This window comes from Arvicola amphibius, chromosome 4 (assembly GCF_903992535.2).
Source record: "Arvicola amphibius chromosome 4, mArvAmp1.2, whole genome shotgun sequence".
Classification (NCBI taxonomy): Eukaryota; Metazoa; Chordata; class Mammalia; order Rodentia; family Cricetidae; genus Arvicola; species Arvicola amphibius.
This window is the reverse complement of record NC_052050.1, coordinates 41,924,589-41,937,452: the sequence shown is the minus strand read 5'-3', so window position 1 is coordinate 41,937,452 and position 12,864 is coordinate 41,924,589. Positions and strand designations below refer to the sequence as shown.

The 12,864-nt window shown below is 37.0% G+C and overlaps 1 protein-coding gene across 8 annotated transcripts in view; it reads left to right on the top strand.

Moving 5' to 3' along the window:
* Nf1 (neurofibromin 1) overlaps positions 1-12,864 on the top strand; it is a 246,953-nt gene that overhangs the window by 41,461 nt on the left and 192,628 nt on the right. For all 8 annotated transcript variants that reach the window (XM_038324993.2, XM_038324990.2, XM_038324991.2 and 5 more), the window contains exons 2-5: positions 1,363-1,506; positions 4,188-4,271; positions 8,490-8,680; positions 11,985-12,091. In XM_038324993.2, the coding sequence (XP_038180921.1) occupies positions 1,363-1,506; positions 4,188-4,271; positions 8,490-8,680; positions 11,985-12,091 (526 nt within the window). The remainder of the gene's footprint in view (positions 1-1,362; positions 1,507-4,187; positions 4,272-8,489; positions 8,681-11,984; positions 12,092-12,864) is intronic.

The following is a 12,864-nucleotide window of genomic DNA, read 5'->3' as shown; positions in this document are numbered from 1 at the left end:
CCACTTTCAAGTGGAGATCATCTAAGGTGTGGTTTCACAGGGGAGCCTCCTTGGTTCTCTTTCAGCATTAGCAGGGTCTGACACCAACAGTGATGCTCATGTACAGAATATCCCTTATGAGTTGAGTAGCGATGCTTTTCTGTGTGATGTAACTGAGCTCTTCTACAGGCCAATGTAAATGTGAGCCCTTCAAAGAATCTGTTTTCCTGTGAGATGAATTTCTTGGTTGCTTTGCTAGTGCCCCTGTGGTATGGTTGGCTATCTTTTATTTATTTCTTAATAATTTTACTTTTTGGACTATTTAATTCTATTAATTAATTAGTTAATTAATGGTTTTTTGAGACCTGGTTTTTCTGTAGCTTTGGAACCTGTCCTGACACTAGCTTTTGTAGACCAGGCTGGCCTTGAACTCACAGAGATCCACCTGCCTCTGCCTCCCGAGTGCTGGGATTAAAGATGTGTGCCACCAGAACCTGGCATCAGGAAGGGGGGTGGTTTTACAAATATTTTTAATCTTTTATTTATTTTTTTATTTTATGCTGTTTTGGTGTTTTGCATGCATGCATGTCTGTATGAGGACGTTGGATCCCCTGGAACTGGAGTTACAGATGATTGTAAGCTTCTGTGTGGGTGCTGGAACTTGAACCCAGGTCTTATGGAGTCAGTCTTTACTCCGTTCCTGGTTTATAGTTTGTTATATCTGAACAATTGTCTTCTGTTCTCCATTGATTAGAAGTTTTCCATTGACTAGAGGTTTACAGCCTAGGTTTCCTTGGTCTGTCGGGTTGTTTTGTTTTGTTTTGTTTTTTATTGTTGGGTTTTTTTTTTTTTTGAGGTAGAGTTTCTCTGTATAGCTCTTGCTGTCCTGGAACTCACTCTGTAGATCGGGTTGGCCTTGAACTCAGATATCCACCTGTCACTGCCTACTTCGTGTTGGAATTAAAGGGTACCACCATTGTCTGCTGGTCTGTAGTTTTTTGCATGCTTGAGCTCAGTGTGTATAGGAAAGGGTTATATGTATTTGTTGTAGACATTCTTGTTGGTAATTTGGACATAACTCTGGTTCTGTGGGTTCTTCTTGGAAAGCACTGGGTAGAAGATTTGATCTTGTAGATAGAGGTTTATGACTTCTAGAAAGAAAACCAAAAATTGAAGTTGATAGAGCATTTAGGATTTACTCTAATTTCCATGTTGTATTATAAATTAGAAATATATATATATATATATATACATACGTACATATACACACACACACACACATATAGCCATGGTTGATAATGATTCAAATCTAAGGTGACTTTCATTGAAAAGAATATGCTTAGTAATTTTGAAGAGTAAAGTCTTAATATTTTTCTCTTTTAGCTTCCAATAAAAACAGGACAGCAAAATACACATACCAAAGTCAGCACCGAGCATAACAAGGAATGTCTTATCAACATTTCCAAGTACAAGTTTTCTTTGGTCATCAGTGGCCTCACCACCATCTTAAAGAACGTTAACAATATGGTGAGTATCTGATACTGAACTTCTCTTTGGAGAATTTGCTTATTTTGGTTCTGAATTGGAAGTTTAGAGCAGCATGTTTTAAAAGTATGGGACTATTTTCTTAGGATTTAAGATGTGAGTCATTTCATTTTATGGTGAGCACAAGTGTAACTTAAATTTTGACTTTTTATATTTACCTTTGAAGCTTCTCTTATTGCTCTTATTTAATTTTTCAGAATTCAGAATTTATATGACTTTTGTATTGTGTGTAAACTGATCATAATATAGATTCCTTCTCCCCTTCTTTTCCTGCCACATCTACACCTCCAGCTGTGTAGTATGGAATCTGTTAGTATGCTTTTCGTTAGCCAATTTCTTGAATGTATTTGTTGACTGTTCATGTACAAATTATGTGGTGTATAAACTATGAGCTTCACTCCTAAATTGTGGGATTAATTTTTATGACCATATTAATGAGTTTTCTCTCCCTTCCTGTAACCTGTAACAAATAATGATAGTCCCCTAAAAATTTGTTTCCTAAAAACATAGGAACTTTTATAAAAGGGTACATTTATTTACACAATACATTTAATATTTTGCTATAGCTCTTTTTGCTTGCTGTGGAGCAAAGTAATAGGATTTTTATGTATGAGTATATGGCTGCATTCCCAGTTATACTGCAGTATTCTTATGTTTGGGATCATCTTTATTGTGATGTTGGCATTCATTTAGAACTTACTGAAAAGTTATAGGGTCTGTGAGATGGTTCACATACTGGTTGGAGGTGAGAACCAGTCCCCAAAGTTATCTGTCCTTGACCTCCTTGTGGACGCCATGGTGAGCCCACACTCACAATAATAACAATAAAATTAAAAAATAGAAATCTTATCTATCTATCTATCTATCTATCTATCTATCTATCTATCTATCTATCATCTGTCTATAATCTATCATCTATCTATCTATCTATCTATCTATCTATCTATCTATCTACCTACCTACCTACCTACCTACCTACCTACCTACCTACCTACCTATCATCTATTTTTCTTGCTTTGAGATGATGTCTCTGTGTAACCACCCTGACTGTCCTGGAACTCACTCTGTAGACCAGGCTGGCTTCAAACTCAGAGATCTGCCTGCCTCTGCCTCTCAAGTGCTGGGATTAAAGGTGTGTGACACCACCACCTGGTAAAAGTAGAAAATTAAAAAAAAAATTGTACTATGAAAGTAATAGTCTGTTGTTAGTAAGTAGATAGACAATGTCAAGTTCAGTTTGAAAGTAGTGAATGCTTAAGATTCACTGTTGTTGATGTAGCATTCAATTTTGATAAGAATTAAGAAATTAGTTGTTCCATGCATACTCCTAGTTTCCAGTACATAGCCTACCATACATAGACCTGGTTGAAAACTAAACAAGATAATGTAGAAGGAAGAGTAAAGCTTATGTCGTGAAATAATTGTCTGCATTCTGGAAGACTTGACAGTTTTGTTTTGATTGTCAGTATAAAACTTCATGTATATTTTTGTTATAATGATATGCTTTAAAATAAATGTTTATAAAATATGAAATGTAATAATGTTAAATGAAACTAAAATATAAAACTTATTGGCAAAGTTATGATGTATACATTTCTGGTGACATTTCCTGAGAAATAATATTTGAGTATAAAAATGTACGTTTTGAGCATAAAAATGCAATTTTTGAGCATAAAAGAGGTTAACCACACAATAGTGGTAAATACTTGAAGTGAAATATAGGCCATTTACTGTGATTTGATAATTATATATTATATTGTGAATAAAATTATATTATAGATAAAAAAAGAAATTAGTTGTTTTGTTGTAGGAAGAGATGGACTGGTACAGACCTTTAATTCGTGAACTATTTTTTTTTTTTTTTTTTTTTTTTGGTTTTTCGAGACGGGTTTCCCTGTAGTTTCTAGAGCCTGTCCTGGAACTAGCTCTTGTAGACCAGGCTGGCCTCGAACTCAGAGATCCGCCTGCCTCTGCCTCCCGAGTGCTGGGATTAAAGGCGTGCGCCACCACCGCCCGGCTTCGTGAACTATTTTTAATCCTCATTGATTCATTACCACCTACTTACTCCCTTCATCCCCTTCCATTTTTTTTTTCTTCTTCTTTTCATGTTTTCTCTCATGTAAGTTGGGCTGGCCTTGAACTTGCTATGTTCCTAAGACTAGCCTTGAACTAGTCATTATTTCCGTAGTGTTGGGATTACCAGTGTTTTCCCACCATGACTGATCAAATCAAGACATTTTATAAACATAAAGCAGCTTGTTTTACTGTTGCATAGCTAATGACAGTCTTTAGTAAATGGCTTCTATTTCTATTCACCCAGGAATTTATTTTTTGCATATTAGGGCACAGTTAAGAAGTAGTAGACCTAAGTATCATTGAATGTAGAAGAAAAAATGGAAGGTTAATATTTTTTCTTGATTTTTAGTCTTTGTTTGTTTTTGAGATGGGTTTTCTTGTGTTGCCCTAGCCGTTCTAGAACTAGCTCTGTAGTAGCCAGTGTGGCCTTGAACTCACAGAGATCTGCCTGCTACTGCCTCCCAAGTGCTGGGATTAAAGGCGTGCGCCACCGCCATCTGACCGATCCTTTAGTCTTTTATATTTCATATGTGCTAATTTGTAATGGAGAGTGTTAATCAAATTTTCTGAATATATTTTTCTTTTAGAGGATATTTGGAGAAGCTGCTGAAAAAAATTTGTATCTTTCTCAGTTGATTATATTGGATACACTGGAAAAATGTCTTGCAGGGGTAAGTAAATTCATTCTATAGTAAGCAGGTTCTGGGAATTCAATCTTAAAAATCATCTGGTCTATCAAAAGATCAGTATGGACACTGAGGACACATGAAGAATCTTTGTCTAAGATAGATGTATATAAATTACATTTAATACAGTTGACCTGGTGGTGTAGAATTTAGAAAAAATTATTTTATCAACTTTAGTAAATTACATACCTATTTAAATTTACTTAAAATGTTAAGTTTGAGCCTTGTTTCTGTCGCTAAGATTTTTTTAAGAAAATATTTTTATGAAGAAATCATTATTTGATTAATTTCTCAGATATTATTAGTCTTGTGGCATTTTGCATCTGGAAGAATATAATTGAGAAGTCCAAGGGCAATCTCATTTTCTTTTCTTCATGAATATGGGTTCAATTTTATACATACCTCGAAAGTGGAATCTATCCTTTTGAGGGTAGCTACTGCAGAACACTTGTGTAGATTTGAGCGTTTGTAATAGGTCTATAGAGGAGTCACTGAGGACCAGGTTCTTTCCCAGGTTCCCTTTGAGAGGCTGACTATTTCAACTATAACTTTATTTGAACTTTTTCAACACTTTTTCTGTTGTATAAAGTGTTTATATTACTCACTAACCTTAATTCTTTACCAAACACGGGTAGATATTCACACACACACACACAAATGAAGATTTCTGCTTTCAAATTCTCATCAATGAAGATTTCTGCTTTCAGATTCTCTATGCCATATATGTTAGTTAATATTTTTTATATAACACAGAATACAGAATTTTGCTTTTTTTTTTATTTGTTTTTTGAGAGAGGGTTTCTTTGTGTTAACTGCACTGGCTGTCCTGAAACTCTTCCTGTAAGACCAGGCTGGCCTCCAGTTCACAGAGATCCACTTGCCTTTTCCTGCCAGTGCTGGGATTAAAGGCATGCGCCACCGCCAACTGGCCAGAATTTTGCTTTTATTCAGTATAACTTCTCCCATTTTTATTTGTTAAAGTTCTCTACAGTAAATTTAGTTGGAAGAGATTTAAAACAAAAATTTTAAGATACTGGGCCGGGCGGTGGAGGCAGAGGCAGGCGGATCTCTGAGTTCGAGGCCAACCTGGTCTACAAGAGCTAGATCCAGGATAGGCTCTAGAAACTACAGGGAAACCCTGTCTCGAAAAACCAAAAAAAAAAAAAAAAAAAAAAAATTTTTAAGATACTTTATGTGGATGAGTCTTTTGCCTGCTTGTGTATATATGCACCATGCATGTTTTTATTTATATTTTTAAAAGTTCGTTTTTAATTTTTATATGCATATGTATGTGTTTGCATGTGAATTTATGCACATGCGTGTAGGTGCACTCAGAGATCAAAGAGTTTGAATATCCGTGGAGCTGGAATTATAGGTGGTTGTGACTCATCTAGCATGGGTGCTGGGAACTGAACTCAGGTCCTTTGCAAGGACAGACAATGCTCCCAACCACTGAGCCAAATTTCCAGCTCCTATGTAGCATTTATTTATTTGTTTGTTTGTTTTTGTTTGTGTTGGGGGTATGCATGCATGTCATGGTGTGCCTGTGGAGGTCAGAGGACAACTTTTGGGTAGTTGGTTCTCTCCTGCTTTTACATGGGTTTTGGGGATTGAATTTGAGTCACCAGGCTTTTACCACAAGCACTCTACTTAAGGAGCTATCTTTCCATCTCAGCATATTTCAAACCCTAAAATTTTTTTTAGATTTATTTTGTGTGTATAAGCATTTCATCTGCATGCATGTATGTATGTATGTACGCAGTATGTATGTATGTATGTATGTACGCAGTATGTATGTACGCAGTATGTATGTATGTATGTATGTATGTATGTATGTATGTATTCCGTGTGTGTGCCTGGTGCCTGAGGAGGTCAAAAGAAGGTATCAGATCCTCTGTGACTATATTTACAGATGGTTGTGAGCCACCACATGGGTCCTGACAACTGAACATGGTTCCTCTGCAAGAATAGTGCTCTTAACCACTGTCATCTCTCCAGCCTCTACTATTTTAAACACTTACTAATCTCTGGCCATATTCCAAATTTGTTGGGCAGTATTTGCAAGTTTTGCACTTAAAATCATAGGAACTATTTTAGCTTGGTGTCCTCTGTTAACTTGTAGAGTGGAGTGGAAGAACAAAATCATTATATTGTGGGACAGAATTCGGAGGCTGGACATTTTTAACTTGGCAGAGGTTTAGTACTTTGTAATTTCTGGTATATCAGGCACACCATTGATTGAGTTGGGTAGGATGGTGTATTGCCTCTTTAAATTTACACAACTTGCCGGGCGGTGGTGGCGCACGCCTTGAATCCCAGCACTCGGGAGGCAGAGGCAGGCGGATCTCTGTGAGTTCGAGACCAGCCTGGTCTACAAGAGCTAGCTCCAGGACAGGGTCTAAAGCTGCAGAGAAACCCTGTCTCGAAAAACCAAAAAAAAAAAAAAAAAAAAAAAAAAAAAAAAAAAAAAATTTACACAACTTTTTCTTCATTAACATCTTTAATTGAGAGGTAATGTGTCTTGGAGAGTGATTGCTGCTGACACTCTTTAGAGGCAGTAGAATGTGATGGTGGTGTGTTTCCATGGTCTACCTTGTAGAATGTGATAAAATACATATTACCTTCCTTGACTTGGTCTGCTCTTGAAATTAGTTTTGGTTTCTTTTTTTTTCTTTTCTTGCTTGTGGAGTTAAGAGATTGTACTCAGGGCGTTGTGTATGTACCAGTGAGCCACATCCCTAGAACTGTGTGTCAGGTTAGTTAGCTATGCCACCTAGGAAATAATCAAGTAATCTGTAAGACAGTTGGCCCAGCTTTAAAAGTTAATTGCATGGAATACAAAATTGATATATGTGGTGTGTATGGGGAAAATTACTCTAGAACCTCACTGAATTAAAAAGCTGTGAAAGACATTTTCAGTGTCATAGAATATAGCTTAGGTATTAGATGATTCCTGGAATGGTATTTTTTCGTATATAATTAGTGAAATTACCTGGCGCGAGTGAGAAGAAAAAAAAGAACATGCAACAGACCCACTTAGGAGTTTATTGGGGTGGGGTATACAGGCCTGGTTGGTGGGTGGGGGAGAGAGAGGGAGAGTGGGAGGAAGAGAGAGGAAGGAGAGGGAGAGAGGGAGACACCTGAGCGAGATGAAGATGGTGCCTCCATCATTTAAGGGCTGTCTGGTGCATGCGCACAGGGGGGTGGCATGGTTATGTCATACGCAGATGATGGAGCCCACGCAGCTGCATCATATGTAGATGATGCAACCATGCTGCATGTGGATCACATAGGGTCCTGTAAGATTCCTGGGACCCTTAGGCACTTCTGCTTGAGGGCTTGTCTACACATGTGTGTCAGCCGCGTTGTGTGGCTGAGCCATTACAATTAGTATTGAAGTTACATTAGGGAATATCTTCATTAAAATAAGCTGACATACACAAGGGCTGAGATATAATGTTTATATTATAAACATTATATAATATATAATTATATCACTTATTTTGAAGTGATTTAACTTATTATTTGTACCGGCAAGGTACCAGCGGTTATAGGGTTTAGGGAAATAACCACGGTAGTCCTTTATAATTAATCAATTTTAATACAAGGGAAAATAAGGGAACTTACAGATCCAAGGGTCCAGTGGAGCAGAAGGTACGCAGGGGAGAATCAAAACGGGGCCCCTTCCGGCGCCCCGATCCTATTTAAGGGGAATGCTACTCCGCTGGGGCAGCCACGCCCCTGAACGCAGGGATTGGGCCAGCTGCCCCAACAATTATTTGTAGTACATAGTACATGTTTTGGTAAGATTGTTCAAAGGCCAGTGTGTTCCCCAACTAGGAGTTTCTCTGGATGTTAATGACAAATGATACAGTGTACTTACTAGTGAATAAGAATGCAGTCCATTGAGAACTCACAGGGAACAACAGGTTTCCCAAAGGGCAGGGAGTGATCAGGTATAGGGAGCCTGTGAGGCCAGATGGAGGGTTGGGCTTCAATTGTAATGACAGGGTGATGGTGTCTTCTTTATTGATCATAGATAGACAAATGTTGCATATTCGAGGAAATGATACAGTTGTTAAATTCAAGTGACTCTGTAGGTGCTCCTTCTATTTCAGCTTCTCTGTATGCTTGAAACCCAGTAACAGGAATGTTTGCAGCTACAGTTAAAGTTTTAGAATTATGTGGTTATTTCCATTTCAGCAACCAAAGGACACAATGAGATTAGATGAAACAATGCTGGTCAAACAGTTACTACCAGAAATCTGCCATTTTCTTCACACCTGTCGTGAAGGAAACCAACATGCGGCTGAACTTCGGAATTCTGCTTCTGGGGTTTTATTTTCTCTCAGCTGCAACAACTTCAATGCAGTCTTTAGTCGCATTTCTACAAGGTTAGTGTATATAAATCATGTGGCGCTATTAAGTAAAATAAATTTTAGAATTCTTGTTTGCATAAACATACTTAATTCTTAGAATGACTTTTATCTGGGTGTTTGTAGAAATTTTATGTATTTTCTTGACATTTTAATTATAATATTTACAGTTATATTGGAAATAGCGATGTGTAGATATGAGTACTGTTACAAACTTGGAGAAGATGCTTTCCATGGTCAGGCCCTTTCTCTTTCCTTCTTGCTGAGGATTGAATTCAGAGCCCTGGTTTGGTGTTTTAAACGTATTTATTTAGATTCAAATCAGGTAGAGTAGCTGAGAAGTGTAGTGAGAATTCTAATGATCTAATTCTCATAGCTGTGCAATCATAAGATCCCAAGTTACTTTAAAAATAATCTAGACAATATAGAAGTAAAAGGAAGTAATTGCAAAGTATAATTCTCTGGAAAGTAGACTGTGTTTTAAGTGTGTATGAAGCAGTACCATTTATTGAGTATTCACAGTATATGCTATCTTGCTTTTATTCTCACTGTTGTTGAAAGGTAGTTACAGGCAAACAAGTTAATACTACTCAAGAGTAAGGTATTGTGCTGGTGTGGTGGCTCAAAACCTTAAAAATCTCAACATTTGGGAGGCAGAGGCAGGAGGACCTCAGCGAGTTCAAGGCCAGCCTTTACATAGAGAGTTTGAAACCAACCAGGGCTACACAGTGAGACCTTGTCTCAAAAAACAAAACCAAAATTTCCTACATAGAAACAAACAAAAATGTTAAGGAATTGTCTCAAATAATGGATGAGCACAAATTTCTAAGCCAGATAGGCGCCAGGATCTACATTAGTTTCAGAATAGCAGGTGTTTTCAGTATGTCTTTTTAAACTTTGTTTTATGAAATTTTTAAATTCAGTGCTTAAAAAAATGTAAGGGGCAGAAGAGATGGCTTGTGGTATAGAACATGAGTTTGCAGAGAACCTGAGTTTGGTTCCTAGTACCCGCATAGTTGACTGATAACTACAGTTACAGATAATTCAACACCCTCTCTGGACACCAGGCACACATGTGGTGCACATATGTATATGGCACCCATATGCATAAAATCAAACTTTTAAAAATGTACTTTAAGTAAAACAAAAAGAAAAAATGTGTTGGGGTGGGGAATTCACTTGGTGTAGGTAAAGGCGCTTGCTGAGTAAGGCTCTTGAACATGGATTCTACCCCTGGATCCCATGTAGAAATGGGAAAGAACTACTGCTACACTGTAGTCTTCTGACCTTCACATGATACCATGATACACACGCATTTCCCTCTTTTACACACAATATGAATTTAAAAAGAAATTGTAGAGAAAATGAAATAAAAATTAGTTTAAATCTTTACTGTAAGTCAAAATTTTAATCATTATAGGTGGGGAAATTAGTCTAGAATGGTGCTCAGTGGGATAAAATTGTAAAGTAACTGCAAGTTGCTTTCATGAAAATGGTTTGCCTTTCTTGTACAAGTACTGTCTAATGGGTTCTTAATTATGATCAAATGAAAGGTATACAGTGCACTTAGAGATTTAGTAACTAAAAGACAAATACGGAGGAAACAATCCTTTTGATGCCTCAGTTCCTCTGTCTTTGGCTTGTTAATTTTGTACTAACCGGGCTTCTGTTGCGTTCACTCTTGTTTCCCAGCAAGGTGAATGAGAATATATATCAAAATTTGAGGATTTTTGGTCCAATGTTGAAGAACTGGTTTTCAATCTTTTTAATAAAAATGTTGTTCTATAATTATGATAGTAGGTGACAATATTTTGATATCCTGTAACCTTAACAGACTATTAAATTTTATTTAATATTATTGGTTAATATTTATGTGACAAAACATTTCCATGGAGTTATTTTGAGTAAGCATATTTTTATATTCTGAGTCATTATATGCTGAGAGAGTCAGCAAGGTGACAAACAGGGAAATAGGAAACCGGAAAGTTATAGAAAGTAAAAACCCTTTCATTTTTACTACTTGAAGAAATGTCTTAAATTGAAGATAGAAAACAATAAAGAAAAATGCAGTTTCTTAGTCTATCCATGCAGGAATTGTTAATGTTTATATAACATAACAATATTTCCATGAAGTTTTTCAGCAAGTATATTGTTCTATAAAATAAATGTCCTGTCTTTGAAAACTCTAAAGTCACCTAAGACTTGTTCTATGAAATTGGGCAACAGTAGTTCATGTATAGACAACTTTTGTTGATTTCCCAAGTCTAGTCCATAATGAGAGCCTTTAGGGGTCCAGCCTGAACGTATTTCAGGGTTCAGAGAGGAAGGTGTAGCTAGCGAAAGACTCAGGATTGAGGGCGAAGTAAATCTCTCACTCGGTGCTTTTCCACATCAGCTTTATCGTTCTGCTTTTATTCTAATTCTCCTGTCCTACTTCTAAATCCTCCAGCTTTTTCTTTTAGCTTCTGTTCTTCTAGCCTAAATACTCTTTTTCCCGTGAGCCTTGAAGTGAAAAAGAAATTACAAGAATTGCCTCTCATTGATCAAAAGCACATTCCTAGGGCTATTGACAGGGAGCTGGGCCATTGCCATGGCAACACAAGGTGCCAGGGTTCCAACAGTAAGACTGTGACTGGGGGAGGTGAGTTGGGGAAGGCACAGTGCTTTGTGACAAACTTGATACATAGATCTGTTGTTAGCAGACTGGCAAGAAAAGAGTTGGCATGCTTTTCTTAGGGTGCATTGTGTAGTGCCCTTGGTTGGGCAGTTAAAGGTGCATGCTGCTGGCCTGACAATCTGAGTTCAATTCCTGGAGCCTATATGGTGGTAGGAGAGAACCACTTCCCACAATTTGTTTTCTGATTGCATTAGCATGCAAGCATACACACACAATAAATAATACAATTTAAAAAAAGAAAAGAAAAGAAAATTTGTTGCTCAAATTGTTTTGACACTTGGGAGACTCCAGTTGTACACATGTATGAGTTTTGACCTGACTACAGTAGTTATTAATTTCCTTGTGTTCAATTTTAGGAAGACCTAGACACATTTGAAAATGTGTTCCAATCTTGGAATTAACTAATTTTTCCAAAAGAGCTGTGGCTAACGTGAGAAATAGAATTCAAACCTCAGTCTTATATGGATGTGAAGTTTACTGGAATATCATTTTTCATCATGTTCTTTAAATTGCTTATATTGTTTAGTTTTAAAATAAGTATGTTCTTACTTAATATATCTTAATTCACAAGCCCTTCTTTTGAATCAGAATCTTGGACTGTTCTAAGACTTAAATTTGTAAATTATTTTTGATTTTTACTTTCAGGTTACAGGAGTTGACTGTTTGTTCAGAAGACAATGTTGATGTCCATGATATAGAATTGTTACAGTATATTAATGTGGATTGTGCAAAATTAAAACGACTCCTGAAGGGTAGGTTTTTCATGTATAATATATTTGCAATTAACATAATTAATCTCAGTATTATGACTATAATAATTCTGTTTGAAATGGATATCAAAATAGAATTTATAGTGTGCATGTTCATGTGAAATGGCCAGTAATGCACATGACTGACTGTTTTTTTTTCTTTTTTTTTTTTTTTTTTTCTTTTTGGTTTTTCGAGACAGGGTTTCTCTGCAGCTTTTTTAGAGCCTGTCCTGGAACTAGCTCTTGTAGACCAGGCTGGCCTCGAACTCACAGAGATCTGCCTGCCTCTGCCTCCCGAGTGCTGGGATTAAAGGCGTGTGCCACCACTGCCCGGCGACTGACTGAGTTTTTTGGACATTTGAATATAATGCAGTAGAGAACATGAGTTTTATCTTATTTTTGAGACAAGGTCTCTTTGTTTATAGCTGGCAGACCTGGAACTCATTTTGTAGATTAGGCTATCCTTTAACTCAGAGATACCTGCCTCTGCCTTCTGAGTTCTGGAATTAAGGGTGTGTAAGGCTTGGCTGAAAACTTGAATATTTTAAATCTTGGCAATAGAAAGTTTTCTTCAGTTATAGTTTTGCTTGTAAAGAAGTTTGTGTCTCTAGGGGGTGGTGGCACATGGTTTTAATTCCAGCAGTTGGAAAGCAGAGGCAGATGGATCTCTGTGAGTCTGAGGCCAGCTTGGTCTATAGAATGAATTTCAGGACAGCTAAGGCTACATAGTGATACTGCCTTGAAACAAACCAACAAACAACCTGCCCTCCCTCCTC